This window comes from Spizellomyces punctatus, assembly GCF_000182565.1.
Source record: "Spizellomyces punctatus DAOM BR117 chromosome Unknown supercont1.7, whole genome shotgun sequence".
NCBI lineage: Eukaryota > Fungi > Chytridiomycota > Chytridiomycetes > Spizellomycetales > Spizellomycetaceae > Spizellomyces > Spizellomyces punctatus.
Genome location: NW_015971543.1, coordinates 1,151,646 through 1,175,548, shown reverse-complemented (window position 1 = coordinate 1,175,548; position 23,903 = coordinate 1,151,646). Strand labels below are relative to the sequence as shown.

General features: G+C 46.8%; 14 protein-coding genes across 14 annotated transcripts; 5 read left to right on the top strand and 9 right to left on the bottom strand.

The window, feature by feature from the left end:
- Window positions 1-7: 7 nt before the first annotated feature.
- Window positions 8-1,693, bottom strand: SPPG_04773 (uncharacterized protein). The gene is made up of 7 exons (XM_016753005.1): window positions 1,195-1,693; window positions 1,099-1,127; window positions 906-1,034; window positions 732-831; window positions 530-671; window positions 330-459; window positions 8-271 (listed from the first exon to the last, which is right to left on the bottom strand). The coding sequence occupies exons 1-7, from the start codon at window positions 1,516-1,518 to the stop codon at window positions 172-174; spliced, it is 954 nt and encodes a 317-aa protein (XP_016608494.1). The 5' UTR covers window positions 1,519-1,693; the 3' UTR covers window positions 8-171.
- A 223-nt stretch (window positions 1,694-1,916) lies between these two features.
- Window positions 1,917-3,873, top strand: SPPG_04772 (glycine cleavage system T protein). Its single transcript, XM_016753004.1, has 6 exons — window positions 1,917-2,344; window positions 2,410-2,842; window positions 2,898-3,078; window positions 3,142-3,297; window positions 3,365-3,524; window positions 3,590-3,873. The coding sequence occupies exons 1-6, from the start codon at window positions 2,043-2,045 to the stop codon at window positions 3,606-3,608; spliced, it is 1,251 nt and encodes a 416-aa protein (XP_016608493.1). The 5' UTR covers window positions 1,917-2,042; the 3' UTR covers window positions 3,609-3,873.
- An 85-nt stretch (window positions 3,874-3,958) lies between these two features.
- Window positions 3,959-4,544, bottom strand: SPPG_04771 (uncharacterized protein). Its single transcript, XM_016753003.1, has 3 exons — window positions 4,431-4,544; window positions 4,227-4,362; window positions 3,959-4,146 (listed from the first exon to the last, which is right to left on the bottom strand). Exons 1-3 carry the CDS (start codon window positions 4,460-4,462, stop codon window positions 4,108-4,110), a joined length of 207 nt encoding a protein of 68 aa, XP_016608492.1. The 5' UTR covers window positions 4,463-4,544; the 3' UTR covers window positions 3,959-4,107.
- A 118-nt stretch (window positions 4,545-4,662) lies between these two features.
- On the top strand, window positions 4,663-7,584 carry SPPG_04770 (RNA-dependent ATPase RRP3). The gene is made up of 6 exons (XM_016753002.1): window positions 4,663-4,779; window positions 4,859-4,952; window positions 5,020-5,530; window positions 5,608-6,021; window positions 6,081-6,874; window positions 6,923-7,584. The coding sequence occupies exons 1-5, from the start codon at window positions 4,738-4,740 to the stop codon at window positions 6,367-6,369; spliced, it is 1,350 nt and encodes a 449-aa protein (XP_016608491.1). The 5' UTR covers window positions 4,663-4,737; the 3' UTR covers window positions 6,370-6,874; window positions 6,923-7,584.
- SPPG_04769 (uncharacterized protein) lies at window positions 6,666-7,891 on the bottom strand (the record flags this gene model as incomplete). The annotated part of the gene is made up of 1 exon (XM_016753001.1): window positions 6,666-7,891. Exon 1 carries the CDS (start codon window positions 7,611-7,613, stop codon window positions 6,666-6,668), a length of 948 nt encoding a protein of 315 aa, XP_016608490.1. The 5' UTR covers window positions 7,614-7,891.
- A 604-nt stretch (window positions 7,892-8,495) lies between these two features.
- Window positions 8,496-10,796, bottom strand: SPPG_04768 (STE/STE7 protein kinase). The gene is made up of 8 exons (XM_016753000.1): window positions 10,484-10,796; window positions 10,204-10,427; window positions 9,967-10,148; window positions 9,654-9,877; window positions 9,408-9,584; window positions 9,126-9,346; window positions 9,015-9,060; window positions 8,496-8,948 (listed from the first exon to the last, which is right to left on the bottom strand). Exons 2-8 carry the CDS (start codon window positions 10,320-10,322, stop codon window positions 8,802-8,804), a joined length of 1,116 nt encoding a protein of 371 aa, XP_016608489.1. The 5' UTR covers window positions 10,323-10,427; window positions 10,484-10,796; the 3' UTR covers window positions 8,496-8,801.
- Window positions 10,797-11,071: 275 nt separating this feature from the next.
- On the top strand, window positions 11,072-12,462 carry SPPG_04767 (UDP-glucose 4-epimerase). Its single transcript, XM_016752999.1, has 5 exons — window positions 11,072-11,114; window positions 11,175-11,277; window positions 11,339-11,937; window positions 12,005-12,141; window positions 12,205-12,462. Exons 1-5 carry the CDS (start codon window positions 11,109-11,111, stop codon window positions 12,344-12,346), a joined length of 987 nt encoding a protein of 328 aa, XP_016608488.1. The 5' UTR covers window positions 11,072-11,108; the 3' UTR covers window positions 12,347-12,462.
- On the bottom strand, window positions 12,352-13,663 carry SPPG_04766 (uncharacterized protein; the record flags this gene model as incomplete). The annotated part of the gene is made up of 2 exons (XM_016752998.1): window positions 12,352-13,165; window positions 13,251-13,663. 2 exons carry the CDS (start codon window positions 13,661-13,663, stop codon window positions 12,526-12,528), a joined length of 1,053 nt encoding a protein of 350 aa, XP_016608487.1. The 3' UTR covers window positions 12,352-12,525.
- A 339-nt stretch (window positions 13,664-14,002) lies between these two features.
- On the top strand, window positions 14,003-15,947 carry SPPG_04765 (uncharacterized protein). Its single transcript, XM_016752997.1, has 9 exons — window positions 14,003-14,297; window positions 14,356-14,433; window positions 14,492-14,571; window positions 14,641-14,724; window positions 14,791-14,958; window positions 15,028-15,146; window positions 15,207-15,507; window positions 15,571-15,647; window positions 15,706-15,947. Exons 1-9 carry the CDS (start codon window positions 14,042-14,044, stop codon window positions 15,788-15,790), a joined length of 1,248 nt encoding a protein of 415 aa, XP_016608486.1. The 5' UTR covers window positions 14,003-14,041; the 3' UTR covers window positions 15,791-15,947.
- On the bottom strand, window positions 15,783-18,279 carry SPPG_09222 (glucose-6-phosphate dehydrogenase). The gene is made up of 10 exons (XM_016757379.1): window positions 18,047-18,279; window positions 17,903-17,965; window positions 17,818-17,832; window positions 17,284-17,756; window positions 17,165-17,223; window positions 16,986-17,115; window positions 16,824-16,913; window positions 16,583-16,760; window positions 16,485-16,514; window positions 15,783-16,417 (listed from the first exon to the last, which is right to left on the bottom strand). The coding sequence occupies exons 2-10, from the start codon at window positions 17,949-17,951 to the stop codon at window positions 15,957-15,959; spliced, it is 1,485 nt and encodes a 494-aa protein (XP_016608485.1). The 5' UTR covers window positions 17,952-17,965; window positions 18,047-18,279; the 3' UTR covers window positions 15,783-15,956.
- A 48-nt stretch (window positions 18,280-18,327) lies between these two features.
- On the bottom strand, window positions 18,328-19,375 carry SPPG_09221 (elongin C). The gene is made up of 3 exons (XM_016757378.1): window positions 18,823-19,375; window positions 18,677-18,725; window positions 18,328-18,610 (listed from the first exon to the last, which is right to left on the bottom strand). The coding sequence occupies exons 1-3, from the start codon at window positions 18,956-18,958 to the stop codon at window positions 18,469-18,471; spliced, it is 327 nt and encodes a 108-aa protein (XP_016608484.1). The 5' UTR covers window positions 18,959-19,375; the 3' UTR covers window positions 18,328-18,468.
- Window positions 19,317-21,886, top strand: SPPG_04763 (transcription factor TFIIIC subunit TFC1). Its single transcript, XM_016752996.1, has 11 exons — window positions 19,317-19,531; window positions 19,662-19,890; window positions 19,946-20,023; window positions 20,082-20,190; window positions 20,255-20,309; window positions 20,378-20,880; window positions 20,951-21,080; window positions 21,145-21,369; window positions 21,430-21,475; window positions 21,542-21,597; window positions 21,653-21,886. Exons 1-11 carry the CDS (start codon window positions 19,370-19,372, stop codon window positions 21,683-21,685), a joined length of 1,626 nt encoding a protein of 541 aa, XP_016608483.1. The 5' UTR covers window positions 19,317-19,369; the 3' UTR covers window positions 21,686-21,886.
- Window positions 21,747-22,757, bottom strand: SPPG_04762 (uncharacterized protein; the record flags this gene model as incomplete). Its single annotated transcript, XM_016752995.1, has 5 exons — window positions 21,747-21,867; window positions 21,941-22,193; window positions 22,255-22,354; window positions 22,433-22,576; window positions 22,650-22,757. 5 exons carry the CDS (start codon window positions 22,755-22,757, stop codon window positions 21,747-21,749), a joined length of 726 nt encoding a protein of 241 aa, XP_016608482.1.
- A 342-nt stretch (window positions 22,758-23,099) lies between these two features.
- SPPG_04761 (uncharacterized protein) lies at window positions 23,100-23,788 on the bottom strand (the record flags this gene model as incomplete). Its single annotated transcript, XM_016752994.1, has 4 exons — window positions 23,100-23,293; window positions 23,359-23,482; window positions 23,542-23,631; window positions 23,696-23,788. 4 exons carry the CDS (start codon window positions 23,786-23,788, stop codon window positions 23,100-23,102), a joined length of 501 nt encoding a protein of 166 aa, XP_016608481.1.
- Window positions 23,789-23,903: the final 115 nt, after the last annotated feature.

Genomic DNA, 23,903 nt, shown 5'->3' with positions numbered 1-23,903 from the left:
GTCACGAGCGTTGATTACATAATCGCTTATCCTTTGGAATCTTATCCAAATGCTACAATTACGATATCTCTAGTCGACTACTCTGACACACACAACCAACATAATAATGAGGGTATTTCTAACGAAGGTATTGGTAAATATACAAGGTTAACCCGCAAAAAGCCGTAAACGTCAATCGGCTCCGGAGCTGCCGGCGTCTGACCGTTGCGTCGGTACAGCGAGACTGAACCCTCTCAAGGGACTTGGTAGCTCGTCCTGCAATGCAGGGGACCTGAAGAGCAGAATTTGTTAATATAGATGCCTTAATGGATAACAGGGACGCTACCTACCTCATCCCACTGCTGATGTTTGTCACCTGTACTTCATGAATGAAGTCTGTAAATGTCTCAAAGATATTCTCACAGCCAAGAAGCGCGGAGCTGAATAGCAAAGACATGGGTGAGTCAAACCTGGCATCATCTGCCGTGACGAGTATCAAATCATTTCATCAGTAATTTCCCAATACAAAAGTTTGCCACTGCATACGTACTGTCGAACAGGTGAAAACATGAAAGGTATATAATAATCATTGTGAGCAAGAAACCCATTATGATGTGATTGGCAACTTCGACCGAGTAGATCTTATCGTCACCCATGGACCAATGGCGAACTGATCGCAGAAAACGTCGTAGCTGAAATCGGAAGGAATTTTAGCAGCAAATCAATAAAATAAGAACTTGGCAGGCGCTCACCTGAAAACTAAAACAGACAAGACCTGAAATTCCATAGAATATTGGAAGAATTAAGGACAAGATTCCCAACTTTACGGAAAATGCCTGTGAAATAGCTGATCTGTTTCGTAGAAAAGAAGATGAATGATCGAATGCATAAATCCCTTGCCACATTCTTCGTCACAAACTACTTACGGGAATTGCCATGTATCAATTTCCGACAATCCGATCACAAGATTTGCAGCGCAAAATGATACGGTGAACATGGCTGTGATGACAATATACGCAATCCGCACAGGTCGATTAGACAGAGGGACAGAGAATCTACGATAAAACCAAGATGAAGCGATTTGCGTTGATAGTGATGAAGTATGCGTGTAAAAGCTACCTTAGGACACCCGCCACATTTAATGCCACCTAATGAAAAGCCCTTGCTTTAGCTAAAATGACATTGGAAAGTTGCCAAATTGCTAGTAAATCCTACCTGACTAACGATCGAGCCAATTAACCCGAGGATCACAGATAGACGAGTACGACCACGATAATGCGTCACGGGCTTGACCAGCATCACTGCACCGACCGCAATCCCCAACGAACCGAGCAAAAGGACATATGCGCGAGGATTGCGCTTCTTCCATACGATCCGCCAAATAGATAAACAAATATTTCCTGCTACGACAGGCAGGGCAGCGCCAGTAATGATTGCAGCGGTGCTATAGGACTCGGCAGCATACTGAGCTGTCGCTTCGATATAATTTAGAACAACAGGATCCGTGAAGCAAGCGGCCGTTGCATTTGTGCTGGTCATCTTCCATACAATCTCCAGACTCGGCCTTGATCACATATAAATGCAATGAGGTCTGAAGGAAATATTCTCGCGAGAGATGTGACATGTCGTGAAATGTAAGAAACAAAAAAAACCGTGATAGTTTCGGGCGAACCCTAAATACCGTCCACGGTGGCGGGATTGACACATGCTTGCTTGCCCCATCCATGGACCAGAAAACCATTGACCACAGGGTATCTCCGATCTTATATTGAAGGGACCTCCATTTTAATTTTATTTACGGTTTCTTACAATCAGAAACATTACACATTGACATGCGCCTTGTCGCCAACAATAGGTTGCACCAGGATGAGTTGGGTCAAAGTATAACCCATGAAGCAACATATCGATAAGGCGCTGTTGGATACTTTGGATGCATCTTGCAGTTACTTGTATATACTTTCAATCACGCCACGGTTCCAGAAGGCAATGAGGGATGAAAAGCTACGAGCGGCTCTTCTGCTTACCACATCCAATCTATCCGAGGGCTTAGCAACCCCATAAATATGGGATTCTCACTGCTGGCTGTAGATCAGAACGGCGCAACCATGCTCGTCTTAAACAATCTTGCACGCACTGCACCATCGGCAAGATGCATGCTCCGACGCGCATTTGCATCTTCAACGTCTTCCCAGCCGCTCAAGCAAACCGCTTTACATGACTTCCATGTGAAGAATGGAGGCAAGATGGTTGAGTTTGCTGGGTGGGCCATGCCCGTTCAGTACTCTTCCCTTGGTGTACTAGCCTCGCACATGTGGACCCGTCAAAAGGCATCCCTTTTCGATGTCTCCCACATGTTGCAAACACGGTGAGTTTTCATCACAGTGCTCAAAATATGTGGTCTCAAATCTTGACACAATGCGAAAACAATAGGTGGACCGGAAAGGACCGGACAAAGTTCCTTGAATCTCTTGTGGTTGCCGATGTAGAGGGCCTTCCCGTCGGATCATCAACGCTTTCCCTTTTTACCAATGAGAATGGAGGGATTATTGATGATACTGTTGTTAACAAGCAAGATGACAAGGGGTTTTATGTGGTGTCCAATGCAGGATGTGCTGAAAAGGATCTTGCCCACATTCGTGCACACTTGAAAAAGTTTCAGGACCGTGGAGGAGATGTGGACGTTAAGGTGTTGGAGGACGTCTCGTTGGTGGCTTTGCAAGGACCTTCTGCTGCTCAGGTTATTTCGGCGTTGAGTGGGCAGGATCTTGCGTCGTTTGGCTTTATGAGTGGTCGGTGGATGGATATTAAGGGCATTCCTGTGTATATATCCAGGTGTGGGTACACTGGTGAAGATGGATTTGAGGTAGGTCTGAAACAATGCACATGTACTTGACTGCACTCACTGACAAGGTGTGAAGATCTCAGTGCCGCATGAGGAGGTCGTACGCTTTTCAGAGATGCTCTTGGATCACCCAGATGTGGAGCTCGCTGGTCTTGGGGCGCGTGATAGTTTACGGTTGGAGGCAGGTCTTTGTCTGTACGGCCATGACCTAGATGACACCGTGACTCCCGTGGAGGGTGGCTTGACCTGGACGATCGGTAAGTGTTTTCTTTCACTTGCCTGCCAAATTAGATACAGCATGGGTAACATGTATGAGTTAGGCAAGCGACGACGTGAGGAGGGCGGTTTTCTTGGGGCTGACAAGATCATCCCCCAAATCGGCAAGGCTGTCCCAAGACGACGAGTTGGTCTTGTAGTTGAAGGGGCTCCAGCGCGAGAAGGCGCGGAAATCTTCAATGCCGAGGGAGAGTCCATTGGTATGAAGGGTTGCATGTAGTTTTTCAGTTTTGCTCCATCTCTGACACCGCTTGCTCCGTTTTTCAGGTAAAATTACCAGCGGCTGCCCATCCCCTGTTCTTAAAAAGAACATTGCTATGGGTTATGTAAAGAACGGATTCCATAAGCAGGGTACCGAACTTCAAGTAAAGGTGCGCAACAGGATGCAGAAAGCAAAGATTACAAAAATGCCGTTTGTGCCCCAAAAGTAAGTGTAGCCAGTGTTTTGCAATGTCGGATAAACGCTCGGTATTCATCATTGAGCTCCATCAGCTATTACCGCGGCGCATGAAGCTCTTCGACTAGGCATACTAATTGTGATCAGGCTTGAGAAACTAGTGATAGACGAAGACACAGATATAGTACGAGTTCCTGAGATATATAGTTAGTAATGTCGCGGCATTCGACAACCTGTCGATTGACTATTGTTCCATTGGCTGTCTTGATGGCATTATAGATATGATCAAGATTCCCGAACTTGAGATAACATTGGTGATTTCGTCAACTGGTTAATCAAAGTAAATAGCACGAAAATGATGTCCAGCCGACTCATTCCCTCAATGCTTTTGCTACTTGTCAAGTCACACCTCGTCTGCCGCGGCCCAACCGTGGCCCAACCCGCGCAAAGCACATTTTCAAGAATGAGGTTCCATGCAGGATATCATTTTTATTCCCACTATATACTCCACAGCGATGGTACAGTCGACTCGACCATCCTCAGTTTCTCTCTCCAATCTTTTAACAAAATTAAATCTATGAAGATCGGATCAATGGATCGATTCGCGAGCAGTTTAGTGGCCAAGTTTGTTTCCAGAGGGGTCAATCACCCTCTACAAAAGAATAAGAGCATAAGCACACACACACACACACATCTCCCAAATATACCATGTAAACCAATATAACCACGTACAGTGTCTCCCTGCTTTCCTTGGCTCCAGAGCTGCACTTTGACGTACTGCTCCTCACGACGGAGAGCGACAACCTTGGCTTGTTCCTTGAGGACGTTGCGGAGGGCTTTGGCAGTGATGTTGGCGTATTGCAAGTACCTACAAAAAAAACCCGATTGTCAACACCCTGCTCCAATCATTTCATAATCATCTGAAAATAAACGCACGTCAAGCCGGCTTCTCTCCAGTAGAACGTCATGGTTGTAAAAGGTGGGGCGTGTTTGGGTGCTTTTGAACAATCGGGATGAGGACGGTGACTGGAATGCCTTGTTGAGCTACTCACGAACCGTGGCGGATTCCGGCGTTTCCTCTCTGTGTGTGTTGACATGGTAACGTCGTAACACGTGATTTGGTATCTGAAAAGTTCACGTGTTTATTGTTTTTGACGAACTGGGACAACTCCGACCTTTTTCGCTTTCTGGGTTTTTTGTTAGTTTTGACGATTATCAGCGTTGCTCGTAGTTTGCAAGAGCCATGACTGCGGAAGACTCGGAGCCTGTGACGTTCGAGAGCTTGGTAGGGTTCCTCATTGTTCTTAACTGAACGTCTCGTCTCGTGATGGGACTGACTGATTTGACCATTTTGAAAATGACAGGGTCTCATACCACAATTATGTGAAGCCTGTGAAAAAATTGGGTTCACGAAACCTACAGAGATTCAACAGGCAGCTATTCCTGATGCGCTTGAAGGTACAGTTTCTTCCTGTTATTTTTGTGACAGAGTACTTGTGTTTTTGACGGGACGAGTCTTTTGTAGGTAGAGACATTATTGGCCTTGCCCAAACGGGGTCAGGTAAAACAGCAGCCTTTGCACTCCCTATTCTTCAACGCCTATTTCAAAACCCGCAACCCCTCTACGCCTGCGTCATGGCACCAACCCGAGAACTCGCATTTCAAATCTCGGAGCAGTTTGAAGCCCTCGGTTCGACTATTGGTGTTCGATGTGCCGTTATTGTTGGTGGAATGGATATGATGGCGCAATCCATTGCATTATCCAAAAAGCCACATGTGGTTATTTGCACACCCGGGCGATTGGTAGATCACTTGGAAAACACGAAAGGATTTAATTTGAAGCAATTAAAGTATTTGGTTATGGATGAGGCAGATCGGTTGCTGGATTTGGATTTTGGAGCAGAGATTGAAAAAGTGTTGAAGATTATACCGCGGGAGCGGAATACGTTCCTGTTTTCTGCTACGATGACGAGTAAGGTTGAAAAACTTCAGCGGGCATCACTTGTGAAACCCGTAAAAGTTGAGGTTGCAACAAAGTATGTTGAATGCATTGACGACGTGAGTTGTCAACAAGACTGTGTCCTAACGTTTCGTTTGTTTTTTTTGTCAAAAGGTACTCGACCGTATCGACCCTCCTTCAATACTATCTCTTTTTTCCATTCAAACACAAAGAAACCTACCTCACCTACCTCCTCAACGAACTCGCCGGTCAAACCTGTATCGTCTTTACACTCACATGCGCAAACGCCCAAAAACTTGCTCTCATGCTCCGAAATCTCGGGTTCCAAGCCGTCTCCTTACACGGCCAATTATCCCAACCCAAACGATTAGGCGCCTTGAACAAGTTTAAAAGCGGTGGAAGAAACATTTTGATTGCGACGGATGTGGCGAGTCGGGGGTTGGATATTCCGGGTGTGGATGTTGTCATCAACTATGATGTACCGCAGAGTAGCAAGGACTATATTCATCGGGTGGGACGAACTGCTCGGGCTGGGAGGAGCGGAAAGTCGATTACGTTGGTCACGCAGTAAGTATTGTGTCTAGTGAAACGGTGGTGGTATCATTACTGATGTGATGGATGGTTAGGTACGATATCGAATGGTATCAGCGCATCGAACATGCCATTGACAAGAAACTCGACGAGTATCCTCTGGGCAAAGACAAGTCTGCTGTGCTCATGCTACAGGAACGTGTCGGAGAGGCGGTCCGGTTTGCGCATATGCAGCTCAAAGAGGAACATGCCAATGCCAAAGCAGGGAAACGGAAGCGGATGGGGGCGCTGGAAGGAGGAGATGATAAAGATGATGAGGAGACTGCTGCCACGAGGTTGGTCAAAAAGAAGACCAAAGGGAAGGCCTCGAATAAGGGGCGATGATAGTGGGAATTGTACCTTTTTTTTTACCTAGATATTCCGGAAATGTTTTGCCATGTATATTCTTTTTGTATTTTATTGTTGAAGCAAGCGTTTTATGGCATTCCGACTCTCTGAATGTATAATGATAAAGATATGACGGTAGAATCGGGGTGTTTACAGGATCTTGTTGTTTTTCTTTCTTTTTATTGCACTTTTTTTTTCTTGATAAGTCACAGACAGGATCTTTCTAGGGTGTAATAAACTACATACATACAAGCTGACACTGCAAACGAAAAAAGGGGGGCCACAGTTCTCTTCTAAGCACACTGAATGAATTGTCCTATTTGTTTGCACGTTGTGCCTGGAGCGCAATCGAATTCCGCACTCTCACGGTTGGGGTCCTCGGGGTAGCAGATCAGAAAGCCGTCGCCATTGCAGGCCATCAACTTGTTTCCATCGCAGCCAGCAACGGGACGAGGAGCCGGTGCAGGTGCAGGTGCGGGCGCAGGTGCCGGAGCAGGTGCAGGTGCCTCAGTGGCAACAGGAGCAGGTGCCTCAGTGACAACAGGAGCAGGTGCCTCAGTGGCAACAGGATCCGCGACAGGATCTCCCACGGGCAGACGGCCGATACCACCGCCCTCGGGAACGGCGACGCCACCATTTGTCAAGGACACATCGATACAGTTTTCATACTTTTCTGGGTTTGTCTTTGAAATGTGTGTTCCTTCCCACGACCATCGGAGGACGCAGTCCTTGCATTTAATCTTGTCAGCGTTTTGCACGTTAAAGGTCCAGTAGTGAAGACACATGTCGTTTGTCACCAAGCCGGCAGGAATGGCACCAGGGCATTGTTTTGTTGCAGGCGCGCCCTTGTCCGTGTCAAATTGGGAAAGGCCAGGACGAGCACATCCATTGTCGCCGTTGGCTTGAGTGATGGTGACCTTGTCGTTGGGATTCTTTGCATCAAAGATTTCAACCGTGCAAGGACCAACGTGCTGAGCTCCCAGACTGAATGCCTGAGTAAGCGTAAGAGGTTGGCCATTCTTTAGAGAAAGAGGGACAGCTTTCCCACGAGGAGCACCACGGCAAAGCCCGCCTTGCGTAGGGCTCCTCAGAGAGTCAATCTGCTTGTCAATCAAGTCATAGTTTCGGACTTGACCGCGGTCCTTTGAAGTGAGCTTGCCGATACCCGCCACGAAACCGTGAGCAGAGACGGACGACACCAGTGTCGAGGCCGCTGCCAAAACAATCAAAATACTCTTCATTCTTGTCGTGTCGTTGTCGTTCTCGTCGATCTCGTTTGGCTGACCCAGCAGCGCTAAACTATTTTACTGTGATGGATTTTTCAACAATGCAGAGTTCCCCCAACCGTTTTCCATTTCCATTTTATACCATCACAAGGGCTATCCAAAAGACCGTCCTTGGCGGCTTTGTCCCCAACCATTTTTTTCCCACGTCGTTTGTTTTTCTCCACAACTCGCTGTATCCCCGCCCTTTTTTTTCCCACAGGCCGTTTCTGTCTTTTGCAAAAGGGCCGTCTGGCGTTTCTCACTGGGAAGGAAGCAAGTAAAAGAACAAGTTGTTTCTCTTTTTGTTCTTTTTTACTCGCAATTTTTATGCATGTTGGAGTCATTTACCCATAATTGGCATGTCATGTATCCTTTTAGAGTTACATGACAATTTCACACTTTGCAGCATCGCAAACGGCAACACACTATCACAGGGAATGCATTCTCACACACACACATACACACACACACACACACACACACACACACACACGCACACACACACACACGCAAGGTTCAAAACATAAAGTGCAAGCAATGTTTGGTGTTGGAAAAGTGTTTTGCAATGTGTTATCGCAACTCATAATATGATATCCAACAAGACTTACATCAACAAACATTCAAAGGACATTTGCAGACAACAAACATGCAGACATTGTAAAATTTAGTCTCTTTCCATCGATGCATCTGATCGCCAACAAGTCACAAAAAAACAAAGAGAGCCGCTCAAAAATGTAAAGCCCATTTTTCATGCAAAATCCTTCAAAATGGCAATTGGTTCGGATCCATTTAAAAAACCACAACTGCTGTTGGATTACCCGACTCCAGTCCAGTCTGCCACGTGAGACACGTGAAACACGGTGTAACAAAACAGCTCTCCAGTCGCGTTTTAAACACTATCAAAAAGATTATGTAATAGATGACCCATTATCACTGCATTCTGTCTATTACAACCCAATAGTATTCATGTCTCTTCTCGTCGCCATCCCTCGCCCTACTCTTCCCTTTTACAGACGTCAAATATCTCCCTTTGACACTAGATACAAAATCGGCAAATATGCCGACAAAAACACACAAAAGTGAAGAAACAAAAGAATAGGATATGCCCCATCCAGCAGACACCATCACATCCAGCAAAAGGACGTCTCTGTTTCCGCTTCCGGTTCAGGCCATCGGATGCTGTTCCGCCAACTGCGCCTGCTCCATCTGCTGCTGCAACAGTATTCTTTGGTTCTTGGCATCCAGCGCATCCTGTACCCACCCCGCCATATCCACTTTTTCTGTCTCGTACTTTTGTAGCCATGGCGTGTCCTAAACATGTTTTGCAGTCAGTTAAAATTTTGTCAATCAATACCAATAGATAAGCATCAACTGTACCAGCAATTGACCATATGTTGGCCGCTCGGTCGGCACCTTGTTCAAGCTGGAAGACAACCGTCACAAATCAACACTAGTCTGCAAAAAAAAGACAACAATTTGAAATCGTACCATTTTGCAACAAAATCCCGGCAGTCTTGCGAAAATTTATCCGCAGGGAGCTCGGGAGGTTCTCCACTGACAATCGCAGACAATTGTGCAAACACAGAGTCAAACTTTCCACCACCATATGGATACCTTCCCAGCGCTAGCTCAACCAATGAGAGACCAAGGGACCAGATATCGGATTGCACCGTGTAGGTGCTCGCTTCTGCCGTTGTGATTCGCTCAGGCTATACAGCAACAATCATCAATCGCCACGTCGCACGACCCTTTAATAAACTGGATACCCACCGCCATGTAACTCTGACATCCTATATTCGTCTTGGCCAGTGACTGCTCTAGTTGCCCGCTCACCCCAAAATCGCACAATTTTACATCCCCCTTTGTATTGACCAATACATTCGTTGGCTTGACGTCTCGGTGAATGATGGATAGCTCATCCTTTAAGAATTTCAATCCCTTCACCATCTGCAAGTACGCAAAGGCGTGGTTAGAAAAATTCATCAATGTCAAATGTTTGAAACACTCTGCACATACCGCCAATGCCATCTTTGCTAGTACAGATTCTGGCACCCCATCACCGTACAGCTTATCTAATGACCCGGCGTCCATGTATTCCATACAATAGTATACGCAATCGATAAAGAACGCTCCGTAGAATTCGACAATGAATGGGCTCGTGGATTTGTGGAGAACGTCGAGCTCCATAAGAATCTGATTGAGTTTCGTTTGATCGAGCTCCAGACGGATCTCTTTCATTGCTACGTAGGGAAACGTTGGTAAGTGTCTATGAACAGTGCAAATGTCGGAGATACAAGACATGCTGACATTCCACTCTCATGTAACATACCCATGGTGACATTCGTCGGTACGTGATGTACTTTTTGTACAACTCCGTACTGTCCCTTCCCCAGCTCTTCCAACAGCATCAACTCATTCATATTGATCTTGTACGAATTCCCATTCGTGAAATCAACTCCTGATGCGTGCAATATTGCTTTCCCGTGAAAGTTGAGACGCCCACTCGGATCCCTATTTTTTATTACATGAGAACATTGCTTTTGCTGATGATGGCACAGGAACTTACACATATTTAGCAAAATTCGCAAAGGGACTTGAGAACGTTCCCAATTGCGATAACGTCATTGGTTTCGCCAGCTTAAACTTGGGATGCATCCGGCGACCACCAAGATTTGGTGGATTCATCGTAGTTCTCGGGTAGAAGTATATAAAGGATATAAAATTAAGCTCCGATGCAATATCACAATATGATCAAGATAGGTTTATCCACTTTATGGCTACTTTGAAAGACTGTTGGGCAATGGATCAGCAAAGCATCCCTTTATGACAGCAGAACAAGCGCTTACCAAAGACCATAGAAACTCGGTCCCAAATATTTGATAAAACAGCTTCAAGCGTGCGGTCTTTACAGATTTTGCACAATGCCCATCTAACTCTGCTGTCAGCGCACGATTCGCGTGCTCTTCTGCCAAGAAAACTCGGTCAAAGGTTTCAAACAGGGCTTTAGCTTCCCGTGTCACAGTTCAGGATATCGCCAAGGGATTCGTTGCAAATGTCGCTGTCCAATCCTTGCGCCTTCGTTCGCAGTGCGCCGTCGAGAAATCAAAATGTCGTAACGTCGATGACCAGATGTCCGTGGAGGTTGCGTGGGCTGTTTGGGGGGAGGCAGAAAAGACCCGAGAATGTGGGCTACTAACTCTAATGTCCTATTAGTCCATGAATACCGTCCTCCATGACTCAGAAATGTGGCACAGTCATAACTCAAAGTAGGGAGGAATTCAAGTCCATTGGAAACCTGCCATTCCAGCCATTCCGAATGACCTGGGCCGAGGCCAGCGTTGTGTACCGCGTGAGAATTATGGTTGAAGATCCGGATAAAATGTATTTATTGCATTCCAAGTACAAGTGGTTGCGGCCTTTATCACGCCCTGGAGGTTTTCAATCTCTAGATTTCCGCCATCTTTTGTCATAATGAAGGTAAGTTCCATTCACAGCCGAGTAGGGAGGTTACTGAACTGATGGGTAATTTTTTCAAAGATCCTTATTGCCGGTGGTGCGGGCTACATTGGTTCCCATCTCGTCCGTGAGCTCCATAAACTCGGAAAGCACGAGATTATTGTGCTGGATAATTTGTCTACTGGTGAGGGGCGAGTATGTCTTGAAATGTTTTTGATTTGTGCCAAGATTTGTTTTCTGGCTAGGTCATACCGCCGCTATCCCGCAAGCGGTCACATTTGAACAGGGCGACATTCGCGATAAACAACGCTTGGATGAAGTCTTTGCAAAGCACAAGCCCGTAGCAGTGTACCACCTCTCGGCTTCTATTGAAGTGGCACAAAGCTGCGTGGATCCTCTATCTTACTACGAAAATAATGTATCTGGAACGGTCACCCTCCTTCAAATCATGCAAAAGTACGGATCAAAGTACTTTATCTTCTCCTCCACCGCCGCGCTCTTTGGCATGCCGGATCGCATCCCCATTGAAGCGGATGATACCACCAAACCCGTGAACCCGTACGGGGAAACCAAACTTGCGGTGGAAAAGATCTTACATTGGTGCGATCAAGCGTTTGGCCTCAAGTATGTCTGTTTGCGGTATTTCAATGCATGTGGGGCGGATGAAGCGGGTGATATTGGAGAAGATCATACGCCAGAATCGCATCTTATTCCCCTGGTACTTCAAGTACCAGCGGGTAAGCGAGAGAAGGTCTTTATTTTCGGGGATGACTATGATACAGAGGACGGAACCTGTGTGAGGGACTACGTTCACGTGACCGACTTAGCCTCTGCTCACATTCAGGTACGTTGGGGCACGGGCGAGATATATGTTTTGGAGTCGTTGCTAATGGATGCATTGTCGTGCGTAGGCGTTGGACTATCTCGGGGAGACCAACGAGTCCAACCGCTTCAACTTGGGCAGCGGGCACGGATACTCGGTGAAACAAATTATCGATGCCGCACGGCGAGTAACTGGTCACCCGATCCCCGCAGAAATCAAACCACGGTAAGATAATCTCCCAATGTATGACGCTCGGGAGTGATACTAAATGCTATTGTCGACCTATAGACGTGCTGGCGACCCAGCAACCTTGGTCGCATCTTCCACCAAAGCCGAGAAAGTTCTTGGTTGGAAGCGAAAGTACGATTCCATTGATAAGATCGTGGCTACAGCTTGGAAGTTCCACCAATTGCATCCAAAGGGCTTCTAAACGGGATGTATTTTGTAGTTAGTCTATGAATATTTTGGTTCGGGAGGTGTATACTAGTAGATATCTATTAATTGAATACAAGGTATTCTGACGGAAAAAGTTGCATACATAACCAATTATGGATCAGTTCCGGCATTACACCATCAGCTGTCGTGCGAACGACGCGAGATATCTCCTCGTCAGTCCTTATAAGATTGAGGGTGTCGGTTAGACATCTCCTTAACGAGATCTTTGACAGAAGCTAAATATATCCAAGCAAATCGGGCATGCCAAATTGGCGTCGTCCAGGCCAAATGTAATAAAACACCGTGAGCAAGCGATAGCTGATCTTGAATGAGCAAATTGTCCACAATGGCGAGTATGGCTCCGACTATGCTGATGCTGACTAGCCATGTGACACCGACTCCCGTACTTCGAAGCATGCTCACGTTACTTAAATTATGGTGCTTTGTTCTGAGTGGTGGGGATAAGATAGACATCGTTGCGGGTTGTTGCTCAACTTGCACCATCTCTTTTGACAAAGCGGGCTTGAGCGCGCTACTCGGGTCGTTCCATGGCTGTATCCCAGGTTTCATGACATCACGTAGTTCCGCGACGGCCTTTTTCAACGTCACGTAGAGTATTAATGACACCGCGCAATCGACAAGGAGAACAAAAGTGTTGTAAATAAACGTCAAAACAACGCCATTGGTCGAGCTTCCGTCCGGCTGCCACTCGGGAATGTCGTGACGTTGAAAGACAGCTACCCAGTCAAAGAGGACGACAGGACCCGCCGACAGCGTCATACAGCAAATGGTTAGGATCTCAAATGCCTTGAACCTGGTTTGACACCGTATTAGATAACAAAATAAAACAAAACCATGGGAAATCATGGTTATTCGAAAGACTCCTCCGTCTCACTCACCATTTGGGATTTATACCAACTCGCACAGCACCATAGACGACTCCAAATCGTCTCACCACCAACCACAAATATATGGAACCCCCACTAAAGAAAACCGTATCCACCGTTGCAACACAAAACTGAAAAGCAAGTTGCCCGTCACGTCCGGACAACAACGCCAAAGCAATATTGAACCCCCCATAAAGCCACAGCAGTATCATGATAATCGCAATGATTCGGTCGAACCATGTTCCGCCGCGATCAACTTGGGTGGTCTGCGATGGTGAATCTGTTGACGGTGGTACCACATGGTTTTCGAACCAGGCCACCCGAATAGCTAGTATCATATGATATGTTTGGAAGAGAAATGCGACGCTTTCTATGGCCGTTGTAACGCCCAGAAAGGCTGCTGACGGGGTTTTCTGATCGGCCATGTCGATCGTTGGAGGTAAAGAATAGGTCTAGCTACACTAGTGCACAAGGCAGGCTGCCAATTTTTTGGGCTGACCAGGTTGGACTCGAGAAATAAAGCTTGCGGGAGGCATGCATTGGTACTTAAAGTTTCTCCCGGTAACCGGAGCTTCATTGATACGGTACAAGGGTAATTGTATATCAACGATGACATCCATGTCAACATGGGGTTACTATATTTAAGCTTGAGTTTTTTGTTTTTAGGTTGATTGACGATCGGACGGGATCTGGCTTTCGGCTTATATAATTACATCACGTGGCTATAATGACTCATCCATTTTCGCAATTCCCGATCAACTTGCAAGGACGTTTAGTATCTTGTTCCATCTGGTGGTTTTAGAATGCATTCGCGTGGACTTTTACAGGCACGCTGCCTAACCCCATCTGGCAGGTTGGGGGTTGCATACGGTCCTGTAACTCCTCTGCGAGCATATGCGGGTCTAGCGTTCAATGCACCGACATCTCAACCTGACGCCTCCGTACAGGGCGTTGAAACCCTGAATCGCAAACCACGGATAGATATCACCGCGGGGTTGGAGAACAAGGCGAGTGTACCTGAGGAGAGCAGCAAAGGAGAGGGCGTGGAAGTAGCTGCAGGTACTAGAAGCTGTAGAGTCTTTATGTTTATATACCAGACTTACTTTGTTTTACATAGGTCTTACGAGTGCGACCAAATGGCTTAAAGTACCTCTACGTGATGAGCCGGTGTTTGAGGTGGTCAGCACTGGGCCGGGTAACGATCCGTCACATCTCGTTACTCATTTGCTTTGATGATCTAATGACTGTATCAGGGTCTGTGATTGTGGCAAAGGTTCCTCCTTCTTCACACTTTTACACGACGGTGAACACGGCAATCGGATTCTCCTCCGGGGTGCGTTTTTAAAATGTTGTATGTTGACAATCAATCGTTAATCAAATATGCATACTCCCATCACAACAGATCGAGACGGGATTATCCACTGAAGGCGGCCCCATACAGGCCGTCTCACGGAAATTGGGAGGCGGAGCTTTGTTTTGGCAACGGGTATAACAAACATCTTTACACAGTTTCATGAACAAGCACAGCGTACTCATGACGGGTGCAATACAGTTTTGGACGACCGGTGCCCCAGGAGATGTTATTATCGCTCCAAAGCAGATTGGAGATATCGCGGCTATCCCCATGGATGGTACATCAGAATACTACGTGCGTCAAAAGGCGTTCCTAGCCGCAAGTCCTGGACTTGGCGTGTCCAGCTCACCAAAGGGGTTTGGATTGGTAGGCTCACCATCACCCGTGTCGTTTATAATTATATTTGAATATGTTTTAATGAACCGTTGGTAATAGGGGGTGGATGGAATCTTCAATTATCGTGTAAAAGGGAAAGGAACATTAGCGATCACCTCGTATGGAGGACTGTATCGCCTGGTATTGGCACCTGGAGAAGAATACAGGGTAGATCCTAGGTAGGTGGGATGCACTTTTTGGAAGCTCCTGGAAAGTAGGTCCGGAACTCATGTTCTTAGCCATATCATTGCATGGGATGCCTCCATTGATCCCAAGCCGGCCAATCAAGCCCAACGAGCGGTCAAGTCCACTATACCGAAATTCAATATCTCGGAGAAATTGAAACGGCTAGTACAAACACCGGGAGCAAGAGAAGCAAAAGAGACAAAGAAGGCTTTGAATGATGCACCAAAGGTCGCTCCAACAATAAATTCCGCGCAAGAGATTGCCAGCAAGCTTCTAAAACGGACAGCGGACGCAACCTTGCGCGTAACTCGTTTCACTTTCTTGCATATCAAGCAGTGGTTGTTTGGTGACAGGGTACGTGCGAAATGTATTATAACATGGGCGTAATAATCCCGGCTGCAACTTGGTTCCTCATAGGGATATTACCTATTACGGGGACCTGGAGATTTCTACATTTCATCCCGATTGCGACCGTCGCTAATGTGGCTGAAAGAGTAAGTATCTCATGAGATAATGTCAGGTTATACCATGATCTAATTCGGCAACTTTTAGCATTCCCGCAAAGAACACGGTGGAGACTCTGCAAATACCTACTGCTGCACAAACAAAGCCACAACCGGCAGCCCCCACTCAATGAGACCCATTCAAAATATGATAGTGTATATTGTCCACTACCTTTCAAAAATGAGAACCACATATCTTCATATATGGCACATAAAGAACATGGTGATATCCAGAGGTTTACAATGATAAGTCTCAGAAAGTCGGTAATAGATGCCTGCATGATTTCTGCATTTATACATTCAAATCTTTGGAGGCGTCCACTGGTATCCGGCGTCCCTCCTGTACCCGTGCTTTTCCACAAAGGCATTCAACCCAGCGGGCCCACGTGAGCCAAAGGCGTACTGCTCTGGCTTGATCTTCTCGCGCTCGATCTGGTGCAAGAGTGGAGTGAAGATTTTCCATGCCGCATCCAACTCGTCGTCTCGAACAAAGTTGGCCTTATCTCCCTTGAGGACATCCAAAATCAGGGATTCGTAAGCGTCGGGAATCTTCACGTCCTGATAACGCTTAGCGTACGACAGATCCAGCTCGGACGTGACGGCAGCAGACGACAGCCCGGGCTTTTTGTTCATGAACTTCATGTATACAGCCTCTTCCGGTTGCACGCGGACAACTAGTTCGTTACGAGCGATGTTCGGGTAAATGTTACCAGCAACGTCCTGGAACTGGACGCGAATTTCCGTCTTTTGTTGGTCCAACGCTATGAACGGAAAACAGTGTAAGCTCTAAAGGCGCAGATTTGAACAAGGCACCAGCATTCTCGTTACCTTTTCCGCATTTCAAAATGAAGGGAACCCCTGAAAGTTATTAAAGAGTCGTTTAGCGCTCGGTGCACACTAGTTGATCCTAGTCAATCCAGACTCACCGTCCCAACGTTCGCTCTTAATGTAAAACACCGCAGCAGCAAAAGTCGGAGTGACCGAATCTTTCGGAACACCCTTGTCTTCCAAATATCCAGGTTCCTTGCCATCAGGACTTCCTGTGTATTGACCGAGTAGCACGTCGTCCACAGTCAGTGGTTGAATGGCGCGGAGAACTTTAACCTAAAGTCATGTGTCAATCATTTGCCAGATAAGCGATTCCTTCATTGCACGATATCAACAGACCTTCTCATTACGGACATCTTCCGCATCCAGTGTGACCGGTTTCTCCATGGCCACAATAGATAGGATTTGGAGAAGATGGTTTTGCATGATCTATGCAATCAAGATGTCTCAATGGTTCATTCTGCATAATGCTAATAATCATTGCTAGCCGTTGATACGTACGTCACGAATGATGCCGAATTCATCAAAGTAGCCTCCACGCCCCTGGGTTCCGATAGGCTCTTTGAATGTGATCTGGACATTGTGAATATATTGCCGATTCCAGACAGCACCGAAAAACACGTTGGCAAAGCTGAAAGATGGTCAGCCTTGACTAGATAGCTCGTATTTGCTGATCTTACCGTAAAATCATAAGATTCTTGACCATTTCTTTACCGAGGTAATGATCAATACGATAAATCTACGTTATCGCGCATTAGCAAGGCTTAGTATGTTATGCGCAAAAAGGGCCTATTCTCACCTCATCTTCCAGCCAGTGTTGGGCTAGTGCGTGCCCAAGCTCTTTGGAAGACTCGGTGTCTTTTCCAAATGGTTTTTCGACAATCAGTCGATTGTTTCCCTTTCTAGTATATACATGTTCCCTCAGCCCTTTGGAGGCTGGGATGAAAACTGACGGGGGCAACGCCATGTAAAAGACGCGGTGCCTATAACCGCCCACCCGCTTTTGAATGTCGTCGACTGCATCGTTCAATTTTTTGAACGATTTCGCATCATCGTAACTGCCAGAAACATATGTACACTTGGCAAGGAACTCTTTCAACTGCTGCTGTTCCTTCTCGTTGTTGACCTTGATGCGAGAAGAGATACGTTTCCGGAACTCGTCCAGTTCGATATGGGATCGCGCATAGCCGACAATGTCGGTGTTCGGAGGAAGAAAGCTGTTTTTGTATAAGCCAAAGAGCGCAGGATATGTCTTCTTGAATGCAAGGTCGCCTGGCGAAAAGGTGCGTTAGTTTGGCTCGAAGGCATTGCAAATTGCACCGGTCCTACATACCAGAGGCTCCCAATACTGGCCGTGGCAAAACAAGGTATTTTTAATATCTATGGAAAAAGCGACAGCTGCAGACAGCGAGTCTCACCAATCACGACCATGCTGTCTTCAGCAGAGGGACTGACAGGGCCCGCCATTTCAAAGACAATGTCTACAAAACCATGGTAAAATGGGTCAACCACAGTGCTCCCCTATATGAGCAACAAACAGGAGCTCTATGAACATCACATACATCTGATGACCCTCGCAAAGGAGGCCCTAACAGAACGAAGAACAGCTTTGGGAGACCGAATTTTGACAAGAACGCGACGAGCTTCGAGGCCCTATATTTGGGGACAAAGCTGGTGGACGCGATCAAGTGTTGTTTGGCAGGTGGAGGACAAGCAAATCCTTTGTAGATGATGTGGTGGCGGATAACGATGATGGAAAACAACACACCCAAGCAATATCTTGAAACATGACTCAGATGGCTCCCACGTTTTACTAAGCTCATTAGTAACGCCCGATTAGATTGCCAAATGTCTCACCAGCCAGCGTGCTTCCAACGGCTTTGACGTCAACGAAACCCTACGTTCTTCCATTTATTGCAGAATACCTATGTACATAGTCTCGGGTATAGTTTTGGCAAGGTGGTGACTGCCAACACAAATCTAACTAACAATCCAAGAAATCCGCAGCCATCAAAAGTTCTAATGCAATCTCCGGTTCAATGACAAAGTCTGGGATTTCTGACGTGCTGTTTGTGTATCGGACTTTGTAATAAAGATACTTGCAGACCTTCTCCAATATGACGGCCCTAGCATCAAAGAAAAGAAATGAGAGGTGTAAAAAGGAATTATACAGCATTGGTCTATGGCATTACTTGATGTCACGAAAGTTGACCGTGTTTTGAACGGACTCGGTGAATTGGCCTTTTTTTAAAACAATCATTGATAAGTCCCAACTATCAGATTCCACCCCGACAGCAGCGGTGTGTTTTCGCAAATATAGCAAAGTCCCAAAATGTACCTGGACTGGAAAGCATGTTTTTGATGGTCCCTGACGCCATAGCGCATTTCCGATCGATGACAAACTCGAAACCGTCAGAGCTGACAAGCTTGACGGTCTCTGCCATAACTTCGTCGTTGAGAGACTGTCGAGACATATTCAAGATGTGCAGTAGCAATGGAAAAATGAGAAATCTTGCAGTCGGTAGAGCTCAACAATGCTCGATACGCCAAAATTGAACGGGGAATGACAAATGGAGACGTCGGATGCTCGTTGATTGCCTTGGCTCAAAATCGAGGGAAATGCGAGCTGGCAACTGGCTCACCAGTAAGTTAGAGCCGTCCACCTCAATCTGCGGCCTAAAAAGAACAGGCTCGCTCTCAGCGACGTACGTGAATGCACAGGATGAATCTCTAGGATTCTGGCGGTGAGGTCTTCAGTTTGTGGTGCTGTTGCTGACAACGCGGTCGATGAGTCACTCTGCTGGGATCGTTGCTTACCAGACACGGGCAGCTTGTGTACTGTAGATCTAGAGATCACCGGATAACATTGTCGCCATCGACGCACAATGGCTACGGTTCCAGCAACAAACCAAAATATACCTACATATAAGCCCGCACCTTCACAACCCCTACCTGGCTGGACTTTTCATGTAGTCGAGTATCCAGGCTATATCAAGAATACTGAAAACGCCCTTAGGACGCTGGGTGGAATTGAAGCTATCGAAAAGGTGCGTAGACATGGGAGGCGTCAGTGCATGTTGTCGGAAAGGCGCACTATGGTGTAGGGTAAAGGCATGTTAGGCAGGTAATGATGGACATGTTTCAACAATTTCCTTCGCCCCACTTGAACCTTTTTAGGCGTTCACCGACGGACTAAACGTTTTGGAGCTGAGATATCGTCCGACCGATCCATTTTCACATCCAATAAATGGTGACATTATCAATACGGGCAATCTACTGCTAAAGGTCACGCGGAGGAGAAAAAAAAGGAAGGGTACCAAAGCCCATTCCCCGCCAATGGAAGAGAGCCCCGCAGACGTCAAAACCCAGATAATCGGCACTGTAACGAAAACATGCCGTTTTCGAGGTAAGTTACTTCAAGACCCAGCTGTCCAATCAACAGCTAATATTGTTCATATTAGCAATTGCTGATTATCAGTGGATACCGGACCAAAACGATCCCATTGTCCAGCTCCGAAGAAGTATGCACACATTTGAAGGTACGACGAGTTCTTTACGTAGCGTTCTGATAGGTTGATTCACGACTTGGTTCTACAGCGGACGGGATTGAGCACTTTAGCTTGGCAAATGACAAAGGGCCACAGGAGAATCTGCGCAATATGCCTCCACCATCATTTTCCCGGATAGAATGGCCTTTAGACTATGGGTGAGAGTCCTCCGATGCACGTTGAGCTACGCAAGTCACTCTCTAACGCTACCGTACGTACAAGCTACCGACAGAATTTTGCAGTAGTGAAAGTTTTGGTCCGACAAACAGGAAATGAGGTACGATGCCATGCTTAGTGGTGAGACGAGTGGATGATTAGAGGAGCTGATCTGCTCTCGCATGTTAGCCACCAGTAATGAAGTTGATCAATCGGTATCGCCGGATCAAATTTACGGCCATCACATTCAACAAGTCTACCCAGGAAGTTCCTTCAGGACCACCGGAAGGAGTCAGCCTTGCGGATATACCAAACGAAGCTCTAGCTCGTATGCGAGCACTCTTTCAGGAGCGTCCGATATGGACACGGCTTGCCCTGCACAATTCAATGCCCCCTGCGTATCGCAACCTAATGAAGAGGTTGATGCCTATACATGCATATGTGGCGACCAGTGGTCCATGGCGGGATTGCTGGATTAGATACGGATATGATCCAAGACGGGACCGAGAGGCGAGACTATATCAAATTATTGATGTGCGATTTGTCAAGACGCCAAGGGCGTTTGCTAGAGCCAAGCGCTTGATTGGAGTGGTGGAATCAGCTCAGTTGGTCCGAGGGAGGGCCTACAATCCTGGGGAAGACCGCGAGGCGAGTTCCGAGTCCGAATTGCCGCAATCAGTAGACGCCAACCAGTAAGCATGTGCAGGTCCCAGGCAGGCGTAGGACCCAAACACTCATGATGCTCTATGTTAAATCCACCAGATCGGACGATTCACATATATTCGACGGTGAAACGTTTAGAGAATCAGGGCTGTTCCAGATGTGCGACGTTACCGATCCGGATTTAGTGAAAATGATTCACAGCAAGCACTTCATTCGATCTACTTATGACGTTAGTGTAAACAGATTGATCTTTATTATTAGTCGGCACGGCGTCTTCTAAACTGTTGCATTAGGATCGTGACGGGTGGTTTGAACGATCACATTATGATGCGATCCGTGATATGACGAAAAAGAAGATATATAAGCTGCAAGGGAAAGACATTGAAGAGTCCTTCGAGTGGGATGAGCAGGAAGCAGCATCCCAGGCCCAGGCCAGGGCGGTTGCATCGCAGCGCGCTGCTGAGGCTTCAGCTGCGGTAAGTGAACGAAACGACATTGAGCAGAGAGTCAAGAGCAAGGTGGGTGGATGTACCAGCACTATAGTTATCTGCAAATCAGCTTAGCCAGCAATTGTAAAGGTGGACGAGCTGATGCGAAACCTGCAAGCAGCACAGCGTGGGGAAGGTAAGTCCTGCAATCTTCTCATGGTCTCACCGGCTCGTCAGTTCTGACGACCAGAAATTGGCGCAGATGAAGATAATCCAACCCAAGAGGATGGGGAGGAGGCCGAGTTCGATTATTTTGATGTAGGTTCCATTTTAGCGAATAAGTTAGCAAGACGCCTCACCCGCGTTATCTTAGGTCTTTGGCGAGGACGACGACGATGACGAATAACATAACCCCGATATCCGTTCATCAAAACTTTCTATACAGTGTATATATACAACCTATCATGTTACATCTCATCTAGTTCATCCATAAGGTCGTCTTCCGGGTAGTCCCCTACTTTTACCTTGTTCGGCCGGACGAATGCACCATATTTTGGTGGGCAGGTGAAATAAGACACACCTTGGACCCTGGAAACAGTCGAAGAAAGCATGATCATTGGCCACGTCTGCGTGAGATAACAGCAGACAATGCTTGACTTACGTTCCGTCATGCTTTCCCAGGGGTTCATCATACTGAACTCCCACCCAGTAACCAGGCTTAAATTGTACCGTACCAACAAAACGGACAGTACCCCGCTTTACAAGCCCATCCCCTTCAGCCTCGACCTCACATCGATCTCCCACTTTAGTTTTATCTGCCTCTTCCTTGTATTGTACTTCCAACTCCCGGTCCGCGTCTGTTTTCTCCGCAAACTTGCCCATCTTGTTTCGTTGTAGAAAAGCTCGAACAGAATCTGGTAACCGGCGTGTTTCATTCCACTCTAGATAAACATAAAGCATACTCCAAAGCCCTACCATTGCGCTTGTCGTACTCTGCATCAGATATCTCAAACTTTTCCACTTGCGATACATCATGGAATTCGTTCTTCCTTCGGCGTTGGTTCAAGTCAATGACCTAAATTAACATTCAACAAGTATGGTCTGTTGATATAGTCTCTAGGTATAGTATAAGGGTCTTGACCGAGCGACATACCTCCAATCGCATGTAGTCTGCCACAGGATAGTAGCCCAACATCTTCTCGTCGTCGTCAAGTGTGCCCACCAGTTGGTCGGTGGCAGTATACAGCTGAACCTTCATTGTCGATACTGGAACACCTGTTATCGGCTCAAGACGTTCCTTTTGCATCAAAGAGAGGAATATGTTTGAGATCGACGGATTTTACGATTCGAAATGTCGGGCAGTTTACCACCTTAAGTTTACTTATTGTAATTGCCTTATCGAAGCGCCTTTCCGAGGATACGCCTTCACTCGTCACAAAGACGGTGACTATTGGGGTTGAGTTGGTGTTCACAAGCATGTTGAGGAGAGTTGAAGAAAGATGAACTCTGGACACGGCAATGTGAAGTGCGATCTCTGACTTGTGGGTCCTGCTCGTGATTTACTTGGATTACGTGTTGCAGATCGGCCATAACCACGATACATGACTTTCCAAGGCTTTTTGCCAATTTGATTTCTAGACTGTTCAATTGAAACACAGGGCACCAGAGCTATCTGGGATGGAGGGCGAGATAGTATTGGCAACTGACAGAGACGAGCTTAAACGGCACATCAATTTACGGTTCGCCACAATCTATTTAGGTCACCAGGGCCAGCTGGATTAGAATAAGAGATAATAATGTGGGCTTCAGAGGGACACGAGCTAGTCTGCCTCAGTGGCAGGTTGTTTCGAAGCCCCAGTAATCTCTGCTTCATCTGATGCATTAGATGGGCGTGCTTTGGGTTCAAGAGTCACTCGCATAAATTTGGTCTTCATGGTTGATTGCCCTAAGTAGGTCATGCTGACATCTGGCCGGTTTGGGTCGGTGGAGAGGGGAAGCGGGCCCGTTGGCGGCCCTACAAGCGGAAGGTTGTTGACTACTGACCCATCACCTCCGCTAAACGAAATCTTTACCACCTACGTTTGGGTCTGTTTTCATCTTGCGCTGAAGCTGCAAAGATCATATCGGTGCCGATGGTCCGGTCAAAAGCCCCTTTAAACATGAGATTGCCCACTCGCAAGTACGGTGAGGGTGTGTCCAGTCCCTAAAATCAGTCAGCTTAGCTCCACGCTTCGCGTCGTCATGACCATGCAAGTAACATACTATGAGTGAAACACCGTCATATTCGGATGCCGCCGCTTTAACAGTATCTACTGTAACATCCGTCCCAAGATCTAGGACAACATATGTCGTCTGGCAGGGTGATGTGTGAGCTGGCGTTGCAGGTGGAAAGCAAGACCATGCAGTATACCCACACCTCTTCTTCCCATTCGTCCGATTCATCGCCGTGAGCGTCTGCTTCTTCCTCTTCTCCTACAGCGTCAGTGTCACTGATATCTTCGGTGTCCATTGGCGCGTGTCATGGTTCTCGTCCTCACCATTGAGTGGCATCAGCAAGGTTCGGTCCACGTGATATGTGTGGCACAGCAGTTGGAAAGATGAACAGCTTTCTTGAACTTTTCTCG